We start from the raw sequence: 20,543 nt of genomic DNA on the forward strand, positions 1-20,543 counted from the left end.
GGGACATTTGCCCTGCATCTACCTAGTCTAGTCCTGTTAGAATTTTATGAGTTTCTATGAGATCCCCTCTCATTCGTCTGAACTCCAGCGAAAGCAATCCTAACCTAGTCAATCACTCCTCATACATCAGTCCTGCCATCCCCGGAATCAGCCTGGTAAACCTTCACTGCACTCCCTCAAGATAAGAACATCCTTCCTCAGAAAAGGAGACCAAAACTGTACACAATACTCCAGGTGTGGCCTCACTAAGGCCCTGTGTAATTACAACAATATATCCCGGCTCCTGTACTCAAAACGTCTCGCAATGAAAGCCAACATGCCACTTGCCTTCTTTACCGCCTGCTGTACCTGCGTGCTTACCTTCAGTGACTGGTGCACAAGGACACCCAGATCCCTCTGCACACTCCCCTCTCCCAATTTACAGCCATTCAGGTAGTAATCTGTTTTCTTGTTTTTGCTTCCAAAGTGAATAACCTCACAGTTATCCAAGTTCTATCATCTGTCATTGATTTGCTCACTCATCCAACCTGTCCAGATCATTCTGAAGGATCTCTGCATCCACATCCCAGTTCACCCTCCCACATGGTATCATTTGCAAACTTTGAGATGTTATATTTTGTTCCCTCATCCAAATCATTGATATATATATATTGTGAATGGCTGGAGTCCCAGCACCGATCCCTGTGGCACCCCTCTAGTTACTGCCTGCCAATTTGAAAAGCAGCCATTAATTCCTACTCTTTGTTTCCTCTCTGCCAACCAGTTTTCTATCCATCTCAATACACTTCCCCCAATCCCATGCCCTTTAATCTTGCACGATAATTTCTTAAGCGGGAATTTGTCAAACACTTACTGAAAATCCAAATATACCACATCAACTAGCTTCCCCTCGTCAACTCTACGAGTTACACCTTCAAAGAATTCCAACAGATTTGTCAAACACGACTTCCCCTTCATAAATCCATGCTGACTCTGTCTGATCCTGTCACTGCTTTCGAAATGTTCTGCTATAATGTCCTCGATAATGGATTTGAGAATTTTTCCCACTACCGATGTTAAATTTACTGGTCTATAATTCCGTTTTCTCTCTACCTCCATTTTTGAATACTAGATCATGAAACTTTTCTTTCCCACACTGGTTATCAGATGGCCAGAGCACTGAGCTCGCTTAAAAATTAAAGGATGGTAACGTCTGCAGCTTGGAAAGAGGAAAGACAGGGGAGTTAGGTATAGAAGATTCAGAATGATTCCAGGAATTTTATTTTACAAGTTTTTGAGGGATTTTAGCTTAAAGATTGGGTTAGAAAGCTGGAGTTGTTGTCCTTGGAACACAAAGTGGAAGACAGATTTGAAAGAGATGCCCACATAATGGCAGATTAAGATAAAGGTAGACAAACAAAAAACTATGCCCATTTAGATGAATGATAACCTGGAACTTGCTGCCTATGAGGATGGTGATAGGGGAAACAATCATTGTTTTCAAAATTAAATTGGATGGACACTCAAGGGATATAAACTTGCAAGAGCGCAGTAATACAACAGCGAGATGGAACTGATTGGACAGCTCTACAGAAAGCTGGCATGGTTCTGATGGGCTGAATACTTACTTTGGCACAGAAAGAAATGATGATTGTTAAATACTTTAACCTGATTAATTGCTGGCAGTTAAGTTCAGTTTTGGAATGCTTCACAAATTTGGGTAAATGAAACGGAACTACATCTTGCTGGGCAACATCATGGCCAATGCACGTGCAAGTTTTAAAAATTATTGGTCCAAAGTCACTGGACATTTAAGCTGATAACACAGCGAGAGCAAGGGGGGCATTTGGGTCTTGAAAACAAGCGCGTCTATTTGACGGGTAGAATTTCAGGACTGAGGGGGAAAAAAGGAAGAACTAAGAGATAAAGAGGAGGAACTGAAAAAGATGAATTTGAATGGTGAAAGGTGAAATTCAATCAAATCGCAGAGACAGAAGACAGGGAAAGAAAGATTGGGCCAAGAGAGAAACAGAAGAAATAAAAACACCAAATTCAGTGACAGTTTTAAAATTTCCTGATAACTCATAACCTGGAGTGTCCACATTTGCAATTCTTCACTTGCTGAACAGAAGTTAACAATCCCCACACGTTAACATGACACTTGTTAATAACTAGACTTTGATAGATGATTTATGGGCAAACACAATAATTCCCACACAGTGTTAATGTTACTAGACTAGTGAGCCAGAGGTCTGATCTAATGCTCCAGGTAGCCAGGGGAATTTAAATTCAATGTTCATCAAGCCCATGCCAACGTGGGGTTGAAAGCTAGTCTCAGCAATTTTTCAGCAAAATCTGATCCATTGTTCTTTAGATTTTCAGCAGGTTACTATTCGAGGTAATCACCTCTGGAGCTCAATAATAAACGGTCATCTAAGCCAAACCATTTTTGAAAATACTCAATTACATAAGAACATAAGAAATAGGAGCAGGAGTAGGCCATCTAGCCCTTCGAGCCTGCCCCGCCATTCAATAAGATCATGGCTGATCTGTCGTGGCTCAGTTCCACTTTCCCACCCTCTCCCCATAACCCTTAATCCCCTCGCTTATCAAAAACCCATCAACCTGCGTCTTAAAAATATTTAGCAAGGCAGCCTCCACCACTTCAACGGGCAGAGAATTCCAGAGATTCACCACCCTTTGAGTGAAGAAGTTCCTCCTCAACTCCGTTCTAAACCGTCCCCCCTTTATCTTGAGGCTGTGCCCCCTAGTCCTACTGTCCTTTCTGAACGGGAAGAGTCTCTCCACCTCTATCCTATCCATCCCATTCATCATTTTGTATGTCTCAATGAGATCTCCCCTCATTCTTCTAAACTCTAACGAGCACAAGCCTAGTTTATTCAGCCTCTCCTCATAGCTCAACCCCCTCAACTCCGGCATCAGCCTAGTAAACCTCCTCTGCACTCCCTCCAAGGCCAAAATATCCTTGCATAAGTGCGGCGACCAAAACTGCACACAGTACTCCAGCTGCGGCCTCACCAGTGCCCTATACAGCTGCAGCAAGACCTCCCTACTTTTATATTCAATCCCCCTCGCTATGAAGGCTAGCATCCCATTAGCCTTCCTGACCACCTGCTGCACCTGCAGGCTGGGTTTTTGCGACTCATGCACAAGGACCCCGAGGTCCCTCTGCACCGTTGCCTGCTGCAGTTTTTTCGCCCCGTAAATAATAGTCCTTCATACCATTATTCCTACCAAAGTGGACCACCTCGCACTTGCCAACATTAAATTCCATTTGCCATTTCCTGGCCCATTCGCCCAGCCTATCTAGATCCTTCTGCAGACTCTCCACACCCTCCGCACAATTTGCCGTTCCACCAATCTTGGTGTCATCAGCAAATTTCGACACCATACACTTGGTTCCCTCCTCCAGATCATCTATATAAATGGTAAATAGCTGAGGCCCCAGCACCAACCCCTGGGGCACTCCACTAGTCACCAACCGCCAATCCAAATAGCACCCATTGACCCCCACTCTCTGCCTCCGATTTGACAGCCAATCCTCTATCCACGCTAACACCCTACCCCCAACTCCATGCCCCCTTACCTTCTGCAATAACCTCTTGTGAGGTACCTTGTCAAGCGCCTTCTGAAAATCAAGAAAGACCACATCCACCGGCTCTCCTCTATCCACCGCCCTAGACACATCCTCATAGAACTCCAATAAATTTGTCAGACACGACTTCCCCTTAACGAAACCGTGCTGCGTCTGCTCTATCAAGCAATTCCCCTCAAGATGCCTCGCTATTTCCTCCTTGATGACGGATTCTAACATTTTACCTACAACAGACGTTAAACTAACTGGCCTATAATTCCCTGCCTTTTGCCTGCCACCCTTCTTAAACAACGGCGTAACATTAGCCGTTTTTCAATCTTCCGGCACTTCCCCGGAATCCAGCGACGTTTGGAAAGTAACCACCAAGGCATCCACTATCACCTCCGCCATTTCTTTCAGAACCCTTGGATGCATTCCATCCGGTCCTGGGGACTTGTCCACAATCAGTCCCTCCAGTCTGTCAAGCACCGCCTCTCTAGTAACAATAATGTCATTGAGACCCTCCTGTCCTACCATCTTTCCATCGCTAACACCCGGCAAATTATTCACGTCCTCCTCCGTGAAGACAGAAACAAAAAAGTTATTCAAGGCCTCAGCCATTTCCCCATCCCCTACCACTAAGTCCCCCTTCTCATCCTCTAAGGGTCCAACGTTCACCCTAGCCAGCCTCTTCCTTTTTATATATTTATAAAAACTCTTCTATCCTTTTTTATATTAAGCGCTAGCCCAGCTTCGTAGTTTATCCTACCCTTCTTTATCAACTTCTTTGTCGACTTTTAAACCTCTCCCAATCCTCTTCTCGCCCACTACTCTTAGCTACTCTAAACGCCTCCGCTTTTAATTTAACACTTTCCTTCACCTCCTTCGTTATCCACGGCTTATTACCTCTCCTCCTACAGTCCTTTTTAACCATCGGAATAAATTTCTGCTGAGAACCAAGAAAGATCTCCTTAAAGATCCTCCACCGCTCCTCAGCAGACCTACCTTCCAACGCGCTCCCCCAGTCAACATTCGCCAATTCTTCTCTCATCCTTCCATACTCCCCTCTGTTCAAACAAAGGACGCGTGTCCAGGAACCCACTTTCTCCTCCTCCATCTGCACCAGAAACTCCACCATACAATGATCACTCTCCCCAAGAGGATCCTTCACCACAAGGTCCCTAATTCCACCCGCCTCGTTACATAACACCAGATCCAAGATAGCTCGCTCCCTCGTCGGCTCCAACACACACTGTTCAAGGAAACTATCCTGGCAGCATTCCAAGAACTCCTCCTCGAGCCCACCGCGTCCAACATGGGTCGACCAATCAATATGTAGATTGAAATCCCCCATAATTATCGCCGTTCCATTCCTGCACGCCGCATTTATTTGGGCGTTAACAGCCCGCCCCACCTCCAGATCATTATTTGGGGGCCTATAGACGACACCCACCAGCGTCTTCCTTCCCTTTGCTGTTCCTAATCTCCACCCACAACGATTCCACTTTCTGCTCTTTGGTTCCTATATCATCCCTAGCTACCACCCTGATGCTATCTTTAATCAGCAGAGCTACGCCCCCCACTTTTTCCTCCCGCCTATCCTTGCTAAACACTTGATACCCCTGGACATTCAGCTCCCAGTCCCTGTCACCTTGCAGCCACGTCTCTGTAATGGCCACCAGATCATATCCATTTGTGTCGATCTGCGCCACCAGCTCATCCACTTTATTCCGAATGCTTCGTGCACTTAGATAAAGTGCCTTCATCTGGACCCTATCTGCCAGAACGCCACCAACCATACTCACGCCCCCTACTCCCTTTATTATTGGGACATCCTCGGCCTCTTCCCTTACCTGCACCCTCTCCTTAACTTTAGACCCTGTAATGTCACCTACCCTCACACCCTCTCCCCCCCCCCCGCAATTAGTTTAGAGCCCTACCTACAGTCCTATTTACACGATACGCCAGGACTCTGGTCCCAGCACGGTTCAGACCAACCCCATTCCACCCGAACAGGTCCCACCTACCCCAATACTGATGCCAATGCCCCATAAATTCAAACCCATTCCTCCCACACCAATCCCTGAGCCACCCATTCACTTCCTTAATCTTATCAACCTTACGCCCGTCTGCACTCGGTTCAGGCAGTAGTCCAGAGATAACCACCTTGTTGGTTCTACTTTTTAATTCCATTCCCAGCTTTTCATACTCCCTCCCCAGATCCTCAGTTTGCATTTTGCCTACGTCGTTGGCACCCACATGTACTACAATGACCGGATTCTCACCCTCCCATTCCAGGTTCCTCTGCAGCCCAGATGTGACATCCTGGACCCGAGCACCAAGCAGACAACACACCCTTCTGTGCACTTTGTCACTGTGACAAAGGACAGTGTCAATACCCTTAACCCCACTGTCCCCAATTACGACTACGTTCCTTATCACCTTCTCTTTGCCTATATCCTGCGTCTGCATCACTGTACTGTGTGCAGTTTGCTCACCAACCTCACCTCCCTCGTTCTCGTCCACACTGGAAGCAAGAACCTCAAACCTGATATGCAGATTGAGAGGCTGAGGCATCCGGTCCCCACCCTCCTTCCTCCTCTCAGCAGCCCCCTCTTGTTCCTGACCCTTAGAGTTAGCCAGTCTCGGGGGGGTGGATGTCTCTTGCACCCCATTGACAATGGCACCCTCTCTCCCCCTGACGAGCCTCAGTGTCTGTAGCTCAGAGGCCAGCTCATCTATCTTGAGCTGAAGCTCCTCCAGCAACCTGCACTTACTGCAGACATGGTCACTGGGAAGGACTCTGGGGTCCACCAGCTCCCACATCATACAGAAACAGCACATCACATGCCCCTCCATTATTCACTGTAGTAGTATTGAAAATTTCCACACGAACTTACCTGGCCCTTTTTCTCCCAAGCCCTTTGATCCTAAGCCCTAATAGCTCACTCTGCTTCCCTCTCACTCCGCTGCCCGCTGTCTACACCAGGCCTCCTTTTAAACCTGGCGCTGTTTTAAAGCCTGCTCACCCACAAATCCCTGCTATCCACTCCCTTAGAATTCTTAAAGCGGTAAATACAAAAAGCCCGCAAAAATGCTTTTAAATGATTTAAACAGTTCTACAAGGTAAGTTCTTACTACGAAAGTGCTTTAAACTTATTTAAACAGGTTTTTAACAGGTAATTTCTTATCTGACTCTCTGCTCCCTCACTCGTCTGCTCCAGCAAACAATGGAACCTCCAACTGTGATCAACAACAGGAGTAATTTAGGATTATTGCTGCACGTGGCACCTGTGAATTCAAACTAATCAGTCTGTGCAGTATTTCTACATCATTGCAGTGTGAAGGTTTGAAGGGAACATGGAACCATGGGTCGACTGAAATACACGAGAACCTCGTTAGCTACGGCAGGCAGATTTTGCCCATATATAAATGTCTGAGTCACATTGATAGGAAAAGCAGCTGTGTTCAATGCAATAATAAATCAGGACCCTCTGACCACAATCATTAAGCAGAACCATTTACTCCCTCCCCCTCTCTCTCCACAGGTGTTGGCAGCAGTCAAATATATCCAGCAATGTTTTTATTCTAAATATTCTATACTGTATTACTGTGATATATAATATGAAATTATAGTTGTACAGTTTCTCAGATCATGATTTGGATGGTCCAAAATACATAGTATTTGTAAAAAAATGTGGATGCTGAATGAAACATTTCAGACATTAAAGCACATTTACAGCAAAAGTGTTTGGCATCGCAATCATGTATTTAAATATCAACTCTCTGGGTACTTTTTAAGCGGTCGACACTCAGCATTAATATGCAATGGATGTTTCAAGTCCTAGTTAGAATGCACAGGAAATCAGCAGGAAAGCGTTGACTGTGTGATCACCCAGCTGCATTATTCCCACAATAACAGCAAAAGGAAGTCAATGCTGAGGGGTGAATGTCAACATTTTCTGAACACACTGTCTGCATCAACTGCAGGATGGGCAGACGTACAATATAACCACTCTATTGCTTCAACGAGCAAATCCAAATATAATCTACTTAACATCAGTGCAATCTTATCCATTTCCCATAATACAGTCTGACAACTGTGGCATGAAACACTTGCCAACAAGGAACAGTGAAAAACAAGGTGACATTTCATTCTGGACTTTGACAACCACTACAAGGGAGACTTTGATTTATTATTGTCACGTGTTAGTATACAGTGAAAAATATTGTTTCTTGCGTGCTATACAGACAAAGCATAGAGAAGGAAAGGGGAGAGTGGAGAATATAGTGTTACAGTCATAGCTGGCGTGAAAAGAAAGTAAAAAGTCTGACAACACCAGGTTTTAGTCCAACCGATTTATTTGATAATAGACTCACAAGCTTTCGGGGTTAGTCCCTTCGTCAGGTGACGTCACCTGACGAAGGGACTAACCCCGAAAGCTTGTGAGTCTATTATCAAATAAATCGGTTGGACTAAAACCTGGTGTTGTCAGACTTTTTACTGTGTTTACGCCAGTCCAACGCCGGCATACCCACATCGTGAAAAGAAAGATCAGCTTAATGCGAGGTAGGTCCATTCAAAAATTTGATGGGGGCAGGAAAGAAGAGATGGAATCAAAGTATCATTAGCGAATTTTTTAAAAGTTAGAATAAAGTTTTAGAAGCATAGAATGAGTGTAAAAAATAGAATTAGAAGGTATGCTGGGCACAGCTTGCAAGAAGTTACCACCACGCTCCGGCACCACCTTGGATCAAAACTTTGACATTATTGGCCTTCAGGTGTCATGAAGGGCAAGAGATCAGCAGATGTTGATGGAACTGCCACAGCACCCAACAGTAGCCAAAACATGCTTGCAAGGGTGGAATTGGATCTATGTTTCAGCGGGGATAAATGCATTCAACATGAAAGTTTTTGACAATATTAGTTCTGGTTCAGTTGTTATCCAAGTTAAGGAGGGCAGTGAGCACCAACTGTCAAATAATTTGTCAATCAAGGTGGAGATGAGAAGAGCAGGCAAGAAAAAGGAAAGATTCAGTTTTAACTGGTAGTTTAGCAGCAAATACCAGGTGCCTTAAACAACTTACAATGCACATCCTCTTAAAAAGAAAATCAATAGTTCAGTGCAAACCATGAAAATAGTACAGATGCAGCGACCAATATAAAGCCACAACTCTGAGAAGCGGATCTGTAAGTAACAGACAATGCTCTGTCTTGCATTTGTATCCAAGTTCACATTAACTTAAAAATATCCTGCAAGATATTTGGATTGTCTGATCATTTGATAAAGAAACAGTGCCAATATCTGAAACTAAAGGGATTTGTGTATAGGATTGAAGAATGCCAGGTCAAAATGCTTAGCTATCCTGGATTGACCCAGTATTAATCAAGATAGAAAAGTGTTCCAACCTAAAAATATAAAATTAAAGCAACTGTCAGCTGGCTACACTAGTTTAACTAAGCCATTCCGATCTGATTCTGTGCATTGCATATGCGTGTGCTGCAATTGGTCTTGTTGCTCGTAGAACAGAAAAAAAAGCTCACCAGTGCTCCTGTCTGCTATTTGGTTCTTTGGTGTGCATTACTGGAACTACATGCACACACAACGTAAATTAAATAAACTTAGCACACAGGCAGCTCCTAATTCATTGTTCCAGTTTTGCTATTATGGTCATTGTCCTGCAGTATAAAGTCTAATTTTTTTTTAAATGGCCTTCTCCATGTGTACTTCCAACTTTGCAGATCTTTGTATGTGCACCCCAATATATCTTAAATTCTTCCACTCTTAAAAGATATTACCCTTTCGAACAAAATTCCCTTCATTATTCTCTTTTCCAAATTCACGATTGCAACCATCTTTCTATCTGTTCACTTTGCTAACCTGCTTTGAGCTCTTCAGCATAGTTGCCCACTTTTGGCACTCTCAAACTTCCTCAGAACCAATGTGCAAATAATTTGTACAAACTGGAAAAATACAAGTCCAATATCGACTTCTGAAGGACTTCAACGTCCACATGTTGCCTATCCAAAAAACCTCCATATTTTCCTTTCTGTTCCTTGCCAACTAAATAATTATATTCCTTTTAATACCATTACTTGGATTTCATTATGTGGCAACTTACTAAACATTCTGGATGAACAGCATCTACGCGCTCATTTTCCAAAAAAATCATTTCAATTAACCAAGCAATGACCTACCTTTTACAACTCAATGCTGAATGTCCAATTAACCCATGGCTTTCCAACTGTCACTAATCTTCATCTGTATTATGGACTCTAGAAGTTTACCTACAAATGAAGTAAGACTGACTCATTTAACTTCCCAATTTATCCTTTTCTTTCTGAAATCAGGTGAAAAATAGGACTGGGCTCATCCATTCTGAACTCTAATGCTGAACAGCTCATACGTACTCACTGCTGAAGCTTACCCTTAACATCAGCCACTTAAGTACAAAAAGGTGTGCAACATACGTAGAAATGGAACAAAAAGTTGCCAAACAAATTCCTACACGCTACATCACTTCACAGGACAAAGCAGTCTTAGCACTGTGCAGACATCTTAATTACATGCCATCAGTACATTATTGATGACTCACATCCCAACCGAGAATAAACAGGAAGTTAGTGCAAAAAAGTTGAGTTTTCCCTACACTATTCAATCATGACAAACAAAACTATTAAATGCATTTGAAGTGTATGGAAGGTCCAGAACCCATATTTATTTCCCATTTTACTGAGCCAGAGAGATTTAATGATAAATCATTAGGAGTAAACAAGAAAGACCACACATGTGTCAACTTGGATCTCTTACATAATTCCAATGCTTAAAAGACAGCAGAAACTCTAACTGACAAGTTACTGTGCCTCCTGTAAACGTCACAGAATACTCAAAGATTCTTGTAAATTGTTAACACAGACATACGTTAGCAGCTGATTTGCAAAAAGCAGCTTCTTGTGTGGAAGCATGCTGTAAGAAGCAAGCCTCAGCACATATTCAATAAACTGTCAAATTGGATGAAAAAGAATTGTGGATATTGTCAACAGGGACTATTGCAAGTCAGTTGACCAATGAATTAACTCAAGTTAAAAGAAGTACTGAATCACAGAACAGGGACAGATTGCATGTGTCCAAGCCTGTGAAAGTGTGATTTAAAAAAAAACACAACTTTAAGCATGCTCTCATATCTGTTAAGAACTAAAAACTGATTCATTAGGATTTTTATTGAAAATACATTTTTAAAAATTTGGCACATTTACCAGGGTAGGTCCCAAAATACTAGGAATTGCAAAACAAGCCCATCTCAATTTTGAGATATTGGACAATTAAAGCCAAAATACTGTTACAAACAATGCGCTTACTGAACTAGTAATGCTGGAGTTTTCTAACCATTATCTATAAAATAAGGATTGACCCTGGTCCTCATGAATATTATTGCTCCAACAACAAGTTTTCTTCTGTTCTGCCAACTATCTATGAATGCATCAACTTGTTTTGCTGCAAAGTTTCACAATAATAACCATTGGATACTCTGAAATGACCATCCTTCATGCATTCTATCAAACAACAAATGGCAAGCTATCTGGTGAGAAAAAGAGCAGATTCTGTCATGATCACCCTGCGTCTAAATGCTCACTAATACTTACTGCAAGAATTGCAACTCAAAAATGGTCTGTAGGATGACATACGAACAGAATACAAATCTGCCATTCAAACACCATAGATCACAAGCACCACAGTATGCAGAATACATTAGAAAAATTATAAAAATACATTTCAGTGCATTGGAAAAATAGAGACCAAAATCTAAGTAGATATAATTTAGAACCTCTGGTACCAACTAAAATCCAAATTATACAAAAGTATTTTGCTTTACACGTGAACTTTTATGAAGCATGTCACCTGTTTATGTTCCTCTATTTTTACAAGGAAGTCAGCAGGCAATTAGGTTTTTCAGACTTTTCCCCTAACAAATTAATCTGGTGAATCAGAGAATTCACAGTCCTTTTAGTTACAAAAGGCTAGCACTCACCCGTCACTGGTCTTGATGGTCGTCTATGATTCTTATGCACTTCAGCTGGATTTTTCCTGAAAGGGTTTTCATCACCACCACCTGAAGCCATAATGCAGCCCGGATGGCCCAACTGGCTTGTAGTCAACCTACAAAAAACAAAAACAAGTTAAAAGCAAAACTTGAAAGCAAAAATGTGACTTAAAATAACCTTCACATGGAATATTCCACCGAATAGCAATGTTTCTAACACTGAAAGAGAAAGAAACAATGTGCTTACACAATCATGGGTAGCATAAGGAGGGTGTGATATTTTAAAAACTGACAAATTTAAAAAATGGAAACCCACAAGCTACGTCAATTGTTTTCAACTGCTCCCAGGTATCCACTGAACTCACACAAAGGTAATTATGTCAACAAGTACCGCATTGTGCAATTGTCAGGCAAAGATATTCCATAACCTTTCAAAAATGAGCTGCTAAAAATATAGGTTACACAAAAAAACAACAGTAATTTAATAACATATACATAATTAAAAACAGTATGCCATTTTAGTCCCAACAGCAAACTGGTTTTGCATCCATTTGAATTCTACACAAATATATTGCAACCCTATTGTTTGCCATTCCTCTGCATCACTGGTTTCTCTTGCCAGGTCATGCAATACTCCTCTTGACTAATGCTGCATCTCTCAATCTTAGAAAATGGTGATAAGAACAGGAGAAAAGACGAAGGCCAAGACAAGTTATTCAACTCATCAAACCTCAACATAAACAGCAGCAGCATTACTTGGAACAAAACAACCACGAAAATAATGCTGTTTGAAGGGTGTTATGAACTGCAACAGCCTCTGAATTCAAATAGCACTCAGTGAGACTTTTGTGGTTTAGAGGTTATCAACAGCTTACAGTATTGAACAAAATTAATCGGAATACATAAAAATGATAAAGTCATTGACCTCTGCGTTTCTCTATAATTCTGACTCTCATTGGGTGAAAAACCGAGAACTCCCTCTCTAACACTGTGGCTGTATCTACACCACCGACAGCAGTGGTGGATTCAAGAAATTCCAACACCACATTGTTGTGGGTGACTACCGAGGCAATGGCACTGATGGCCACAATCCACGAAAGAACAAAAAAGCTCAAATTACATTTGAAACTGTTAAGACTGAAGTTCAAATAGTTGGAGATTGACACAATTGCTAACAAAACAGACAGCTCTCATTGTATCAGAGGAAACGATTTTGAGGAACAGCAGCAAAACTGTGGTCTATCTTTTAAAGGAGCAAGTTTCAATGTAACACTTGGAAAAGATCATTAAACTTCTCAAGCTAAATATAGCAAGGAAGATCAAAAGAAAACAAATCTTTCTTGATCTCTCTCTCATACATACATTTGACAAACCAAAAAATAACAGCCAAATGTCCATTTGTCTGCTTACCTGGATACAGCTGCAAAATTGAACTTCTTTCCCCTCGAGTACATTGGAACCACGGTAGCTTTACTTTGCACAGAGACCTTGCCTGTTCAGTTGGAACTATTTATAAGTAGAACAGGAGTTGGTCATACTTCCATGTGAGAATTCTCTCTGTTTTCTATCTGGAAAATCATTCACCTCAGCTATTTAGAAAGCAGACAGTGTCCTGGGGGGCAAGCTACTTGCCAAACCTTAAGTGGTGGTAAGTCCATCATGGAAAATATTTTAAAAAAAGAACATAAATCTAGTACTTCAGGTGAAATACAAGCATGCTTTTGGAATCTTAAGGGAATCAATAGATACAGGGATCAGATGGGAAAGGATTCCATGGGACACAAAATTTGTCTATCCCAATCTTATTCATCAGACCAGTTGTTACACGGATCATTTAGTTAGTCAATATCTTGACCTACATGACAGGATTCTGCTGTATTTTTAAAGTAATTGTTCATATGAAACTTTGTGGTTAGTTTCATTGTCAGTTTGATGTCCAAGGCCACAAGGTAACTGCCCTGACTTCTTCCGTGGCTGCTTGCTGTGAAAACTTGACAAGGATGTACCAAAGCACTCCTCCTTCAATCACTGTGCAGAAAACTCCACAAAGGCTTCACAAAATATGCACTGAATAGATTCAAAATATAGATTATCATAAAAATATTTCAAAATTCAATATTTGACAAAGTCAAAGATCTTTAGGATACAAGTCTTCACAAAATTTGGGCATTTTTAAAATATAAAGATGACTTGAGTATATTAAAAAATGTTAAAGAATTTGAAGGCAGTCACAAGCATGGATCAGGGATGGTTTAAAAACTTGTCTCATTCAGCTAAGGTCATGCTGCAGTCCTGTAATGCTTCTCAATAAATTACTGTATTGCATAGAATACCCAGCTTGTTTCACCCATTTTACTTTCTTAAACACTTAACTCTCACCATCACTCCCAAATCTTGATTTATTACCACAAAATGGTACTTCTAAGTTATTTGGAGCATCAACTATGGCTTCCTCACACTTATGCAAATCTTGAAAATAATGAGTATCCTCTTCCACCAACAACTGTGGTCAAAAAGAGTGTTAAAATGTTTACTTGGAATCTTGAGAAGTTCCTACTTGAATACTTGTAGGAACACAGGACTTAGAAGCAGGAGTAGGCCCTTTGAGCTCACTCTGCCAATCAATAAGACCATGCATGGTTAATCTGGTTGAGTCTCAACTCTACTTTGCTGTCTGCCTTCCGTAATCATCCACTACATTGTCCATTAAAAATTTATACAAAAATATCAGACTTAGGTTAGTGTCAAGTCAGTTCTTTCCAGAAAGATGAAATCCATGTTAACATTCCAGTGTATTGCTGCCAAAGGTACCTTTTGGACAAAATATTAAATTATCTGCAACAAAAACAGAAAATGCTGGAAAGTCTCAGCAGGTCAGAGAGCATCCATGCATCATCCAGACTTCATACATTAACTCTATTCTCTTTCCACAGAAGCTGCCAGACTTGCTGAGATTTTCCAGCATTTTCTGCTTTAATTTTAGATTCCAGCATCCACAGTATTTTGCTTTTATATTAAATTATCTGCTCTGTCAGGAGGATGTCAAAGATCCAATATAACTACTTTGAAGAAGAAAGTGGGAGTTCTTCCCGGTTAATGTGTCAACTAACGTCACTTAAAAAATACATTAGCTGCTCATTACCACACTGTTATTTGTAGAAGCTTGTGGTGTACAAATCAGCTGCAGTGTTTCCTTACAACTACACTACTACTGTCGGATGTAAATAAGTTTTGCAATGTCCAGAAGCCTTGAAAGGCTCTACGTAAATTCAACTTCATAGAATCCCTACAGTGCAGGAGGCCATTTGACTCATCAAGTCTGCACCGACTCTCCTACATCTTATCCAAGCCCTGACCCAGACCCCATATATTTACCCCGCTAATCCCCTAACCTACATATCATGGGACACTAAGGGGCAATTTACCTAACATGCACATCTCTGGGAGGAAACTGAAGCACCCAGAGGAAACCTGTGCAAACATGGGAAAAACATGCAAACTCCACATGGACCGTTACCCAAGGCTGGAATCCAACCTGGGTTCCAGGTGCTGAGACAGCAGAGCCACCATGATAAGAGTTGCTGGCATTGGACTGGGATAGGCATAGTAAGTAGTCTCACAACACCAGTAATCATCGTGTTGTGAATCATCATCAGTAGTGAAACTCCCTGCTCCTTCATCAGGCAAGTCCCTGATGAAGGAGCAGTGCTCTGAAAGCTCGTGCTACCAAATAAACCTGCAGGACTTTAAACTGGTGTTGTGAGGCTATTCATTGGGCCACCAAGTTCTATAACTCTTTTCAACCAATTCTAGTTATGGAGGACTACAATCAATCTGAGGGTCATGGGATAGGGAATAATCATTCAGATTTCCTGCTCTTGTCTGTGTAGCAGTTCGTCATCAGCAGTGATACTCCCATGATTGATTAACCTGCTAACACACTAACCAAAACTGCCAATTTCGACCTTCATTGTGTTATCGTGATCCCAGGCCAGCTGAAGTATGAAACAGGACACGAATACTTGATAACAGATTTATTCACAGAATGTAGCAGTCTCTCTGAGGATTGATATACACACATGGATGAAGTGCAATATAAATCAGTACTACAGTGAGGAGCAAATGCCCTGTCCAAAGCAGTTACTAAATCTCGATAATTGCAGGGAGTATAGAAATATCCCATACTTGATTTTGAAATTTACACAAGGAAATACCAAGTCCCACTTCTGGAAGCAGCAAGGCCCTTACTAAGAGGCAGGTTTTCACACCAACTGCTCCAAGGACGTCCTGACTGGGTGAGATATGAGAGAATTAGAGAGTAGCTAACTTTGTTCCTGTTTAGGAAGGGCAGAAGAGACAATCCAGGAAAGTACAAGCCTATGAGTCTTACATCAGTGGTGGGGAAATTATTGGAGAAGATTCTTAGGGTCAAGATGTATTCACATCTGGCTTATTAGCCATACTAAGCATCGTTTTGTGAAGGGGAGTTTGTGTCTCACTTGCTTGAGTTCTTTGAGGAAGTAACAAGAAAAACTGATCGGGCAGGCAGTGGATGTTGAATACACGGACTTCAGTAAAGCTTGCAATGAGGTTCCTCATAGTAGGCTGATACAGAAGGTGAAGTTATATGGGATCCAAGGTGAGCTGGTAAGATGGATACAAAACTGGCTTGGGCATAGAAAGCAGAAAGGGTGGTCTGATTAGTAAATTTGCAGATGACACAAAAATTGGGGGAGTAGCGCATACTGGAGGATGGTCAGAGAATATAAATTGGCTGGAGACGTGGACCAAAAAATAGCAGATGGAATTTAATCCAGACAAATGTGAAGAGATGCAATTTGAAAGGTCTACTTCAGAAGGAAAGTACATAGAAAATGGTAGAGCTCTTAGAAATATTAGCATACAGAGGAATCTAGGCGTGCAGACCCACAGTTCCCTGAAGGTGACAACTCAGGTGGACTAGGTGGTCAAGAAGGCGTGTGGCATGTTTGCCTTCATCAGTTGAGGCATTGAGTATAGCAATCAGAAAATCAAGCTGCAGCAGTATAAGACTTTTGTTAGGTCACATTTGGGTATTGTGTACAATTCTGATCGCCACATGATCGGAAGGATGCTGGTGCATTGGAAAGGGTGCAGAAGGGATTTACCAGGATGCTGCCTGGTTTGGAGGATGTGGACAATGAAGAAAGGTTGAACAAACTTGGATTGTTTTCATTGGAGTATCAGAGGGTGAGGCGGACCTGACAAAGGTTTACAAGATTATGACAGGCTTGGCTAGAGTGAATAGTCAGAGTCTTTTTCCCAGATTCCAAGGATCAATTACTCAGGGGAATAGGTTGAAAGCGAGAGGGGAAAATTTAAAACAGATGCAAGGGGCAAGTTTTCACACAGAAGGTGGTGAAAGCCTGGAACACGCCGCAGAGGTGGTGGTGAACGCAGATTCCAAAACAACATTCAAGAGACATCTGGATAGACCCATGAATAGGCAGGGAATAGAGGGAGATGGATCACGTAGAGGCAAAAAAAAATTAGAGAGGCATCTGTGTCAACACAGACTTAATGGGCCTAAGGGCCTGTTCCTGTGCTGTACTGCTCTTTCTTTGAGGCAAGTCTCAAGAAAGCAGGAGCTGCCTTTGCTGTCTTATCATGTGCCTATGACAGTGTAGTTCACAGGCATTGCTGTATGAAAATCCTTAACGAATCAACTTCTTGATCAGCAATCGACAGTTCCACATGCATCTGGGGGGTCAAATCAGCTACCCACGGAAAACCAACAACTGGATCAGTCACTAACCATGTTCAACATAAATATCACTGCCTTTCATCTCGAAGTCACAGGCATGTTGATGACTTGGCCCTGGCTTTCCAGGCTGGAGAACATCAGGACATTAAGAAAACATTTAACGAACATCTACGTTCATTGAAAACTTGCTTCAGAGTATGAACATTTTGACTAAGTGCTGCTAAGACTGCCACTTCAGCCTTCCAGCTGCATAACTCAAAGACAAAGAAACTACCTCATGCCCAGTTATATGGTCACTCACCCACAACCTAATGCCAAAATATCTGGACATTCTACTGTACGATAACATCCAGCAACACCTCCAGAGCATTGGAGTCAAGATGTGCATGAATCTCATACGCAGGTACCAACTGGGTAGTACAGGAGATGCAATTCACTGCTGCACTTGCCTTGGTTAATACAACAGCAGATCTGACTCAGGAACGCCACACCAACATAGTCGACATCCATCTCTGGGAAGTCATGAGATTTATTTCTGGAACAGAGACAAACAGAGCTCGAATAGATTCCTGTGCTCTTACTAATTGAACCTTCAGTTGTCCGGAGTAAAAAATCCCTCCAAGAACCCTACCAGCTGAGTCAGTGAAGCATATGCAGTCGCACACGACCTCAAAAAAGAAACACACACTCATCTGAAATCCCATAGCCCCAACTAAAACATACTCCACACTTCACAAAAGTATTACAGCCCCATCTCTCAATGGTACACCACCTGGTTGACTGCAAACATCACCAACTGCAATCTGATAACTGATCCAAGTGAAGAAATCCTGTCCCAGCTTTCAATCAACCACAGAAAATCTGACAACTCTCAACAGCCAAGATGGGCCAAGATCACTGCTCCATTAGCAGAACATGAGGAAAAGCTCAAACATGACTGGCACCATTGGCAACAGACTGAACTCCTGCCCTGAGAGTGTGATGCAACTTGGAATTGCAATCATTCACATGGTTATCCACTGAGTGGATCGTTAACCTTGACACTGAAATATAACATTTTCCCTAGTCTTGTGCAAAAAGATACAAGGAAATGTCAATCTTTCAAGGAGTAGCATTAATTCAGCTAAAGCAGTTTGCTTTTGACACTGCAATTTATGCATGGAACTGGAAAATAAAGATGTAACTGCAGTCCTACATTTGTACATGCACTATATAGTAATAACTTCAACATACAAAATATCCCAAAGCACTCTGCAGACAATAAATGCCAGACTCTACCAAAGATGTTGCAATGGTGACTCAAGTCTACGTTGAAAACATGTATTTGAAGAAGGATCTTAAAATGTAGCAAGACAAAGGGATTTAAGAGTACTAGAAGGTGGATGAGGTAATTGAAAGCTCCACCATATTAAGGACACAAAGGGTGAATTGAACAAGAGACCAGAAGAACATGAAAGGGAGGTGGTTGATGGGCAGAGGAATAAAGACGAGACAGAAAAACAAGGAATTATAGATTATAAATTAAACATTTAAAAGAGTCTATGATGCTGCTTGTGGCAATTGGGAAAGGTTAAAATTTCAGACAGCTGCATCCTTGGCCAGTTTGAGTTTTTGAAAGGACATAGTGTTATGGTGGTTACAGCATTGCACTAAAAAGTTCAAATCACATCCAGTTAATTCCAAGGGATTTTGCAGTTACAAGAAAAAACTCACAATACCAATTAAAGTCCAACAGATTTATTTGTTATCACAAGCATTTGGAGCATTGCTCCTTCATCTAGTCACCTGATGAAGGAGCAACACAAAGTTTGTGATACCAAATAAACTGTTGGCCTTTAATCAGGTGTTGAGAAATTTCTTACTGCACCCACCACAATCCAACACTGACATCTCCACATCATGGTTACCTCAAAAAACTGACCACAGATGCTTTTTGATTCTAGTAAATAAAACCCACTGGTTCACCAAGGCGTTTCAAGGAAGTGAACCTATTACTCCTCTCTGGTCAGGCCTACATGCAAATACCAGATATGCACTAGTACCGGGCACATCCTCACACTTACTTAGAGACATAAAATTTGGATTGTGTTGAAAATGGTATTGTGCAAAGCCAAGTCTTACAATTATACTGAACGCTCGATTTTAAAAAAAATTAAGGACTGGAAAAAATCTTCCACAAACCCTAATCCCCCTGTCCCATAAAGGTTAATTTATGGGCAACCTGTTCGATTTTTTAAAAATTAACGTGGTTCATCAGGTGAAAAATCCATGGTGGGAGACTTGCGGAAGGAAACCTGACCAGATACCAGCTGAAATGTCCACCTATAGAGAGGGGAAACAATGACAGGTCAAGGGAAAGCTCCCCATTCCTTCAGGTGCCAGATTTAATCAACCTCGCTGGACAACAATGTGACTCTTTTACCACAGAATATGTTCCATGGTGCAGGCTAGCCAGAGATTGCGGATTCACAGCCCGACAATGCAGAATTTAACGGAGCCAATACCAGCAGTGAAGCTTCAACGGCTGATCCCCGTTCACCTGAAGGTTGTACCGGCCCCGGCCCGCTCCACCCGCTCACCTCCAGCCGCGACAGTTCTCTCCAGTGGGACGAAGCGAAGTGACTCCTCCCGCAGTGTCAGTGTCACCCGCCGCCGGATCCGAGCCGAGCCCAGCAGCACAGAACCACCGCGGGACCGAGCCCAGCACTGCCGCCGGATCGGATCGGATCGGAGCCCAGCACTGCCGGCGCTCTCCCCACCCCGCACTGTCAAACCTACCCATTGGCCATCGGCCAAGCACCAGCGCCTCTGATTGGTCACGCTGCAGGAGCCCGCCCGCCTGCCGCTGAATTCTGATTGGCCCCGAGGGTGAAACTGAAAGGCTGCAAAAGAGAAACCTGGAGATTGAGGGAATTGGGGTTGGAGATGGGGATGGGGGGGATGGGGGGGATGGGAGTGGGGGATTGGGAGAGGTTGGGGGGAGGGGTTTGGGAGAGGTGGGGGGAGGGGTTTGGGAGAGGTGGGGGAGGGGTTTGGGAGAGGTGGGGGATGGGCGGGTGGGGGGTAGGGGATTGGGAGGTAGGGGATGGGGGTAGGGGATGGGGAGATGGGAGGTAGGGGATGGGGGGGTAGGGGTTGTGGGTAGGGGATGGGGGGGTAGGGGATGGGGAGATGGGGGGGTAG

At 42.6% G+C, this 20,543-nt stretch overlaps 1 protein-coding gene across 1 annotated transcript in view; it reads right to left on the bottom strand.

Annotated features, from left to right (window-relative positions):
- The window catches only part of LOC145357104 (bcl-2 homologous antagonist/killer-like), a 43,967-nt gene extending 23,894 nt beyond the window's left edge, over positions 1–20,073 (bottom strand). Inside the window, exons 1-2 of the mRNA XM_080210226.1 lie at positions 19,940–20,073; positions 11,606–11,733 (exon numbers count right to left, since the gene is read on the bottom strand). Coding sequence (XP_080066352.1) covers positions 11,606–11,696 — 91 coding nt within the window. The 5' untranslated portion in view covers positions 11,697–11,733; positions 19,940–20,073. The remainder of the gene's footprint in view (positions 1–11,605; positions 11,734–19,939) is intronic.
- Positions 20,074–20,543: the final 470 nt, after the last annotated feature.

The sequence above is a fragment of the Carcharhinus amblyrhynchos genome, chromosome 22, assembly GCF_965287045.1.
Source record: "Carcharhinus amblyrhynchos chromosome 22, sCarAmb.v2.hapA, whole genome shotgun sequence".
Classification (NCBI taxonomy): Eukaryota; Metazoa; Chordata; class Chondrichthyes; order Carcharhiniformes; family Carcharhinidae; genus Carcharhinus; species Carcharhinus amblyrhynchos.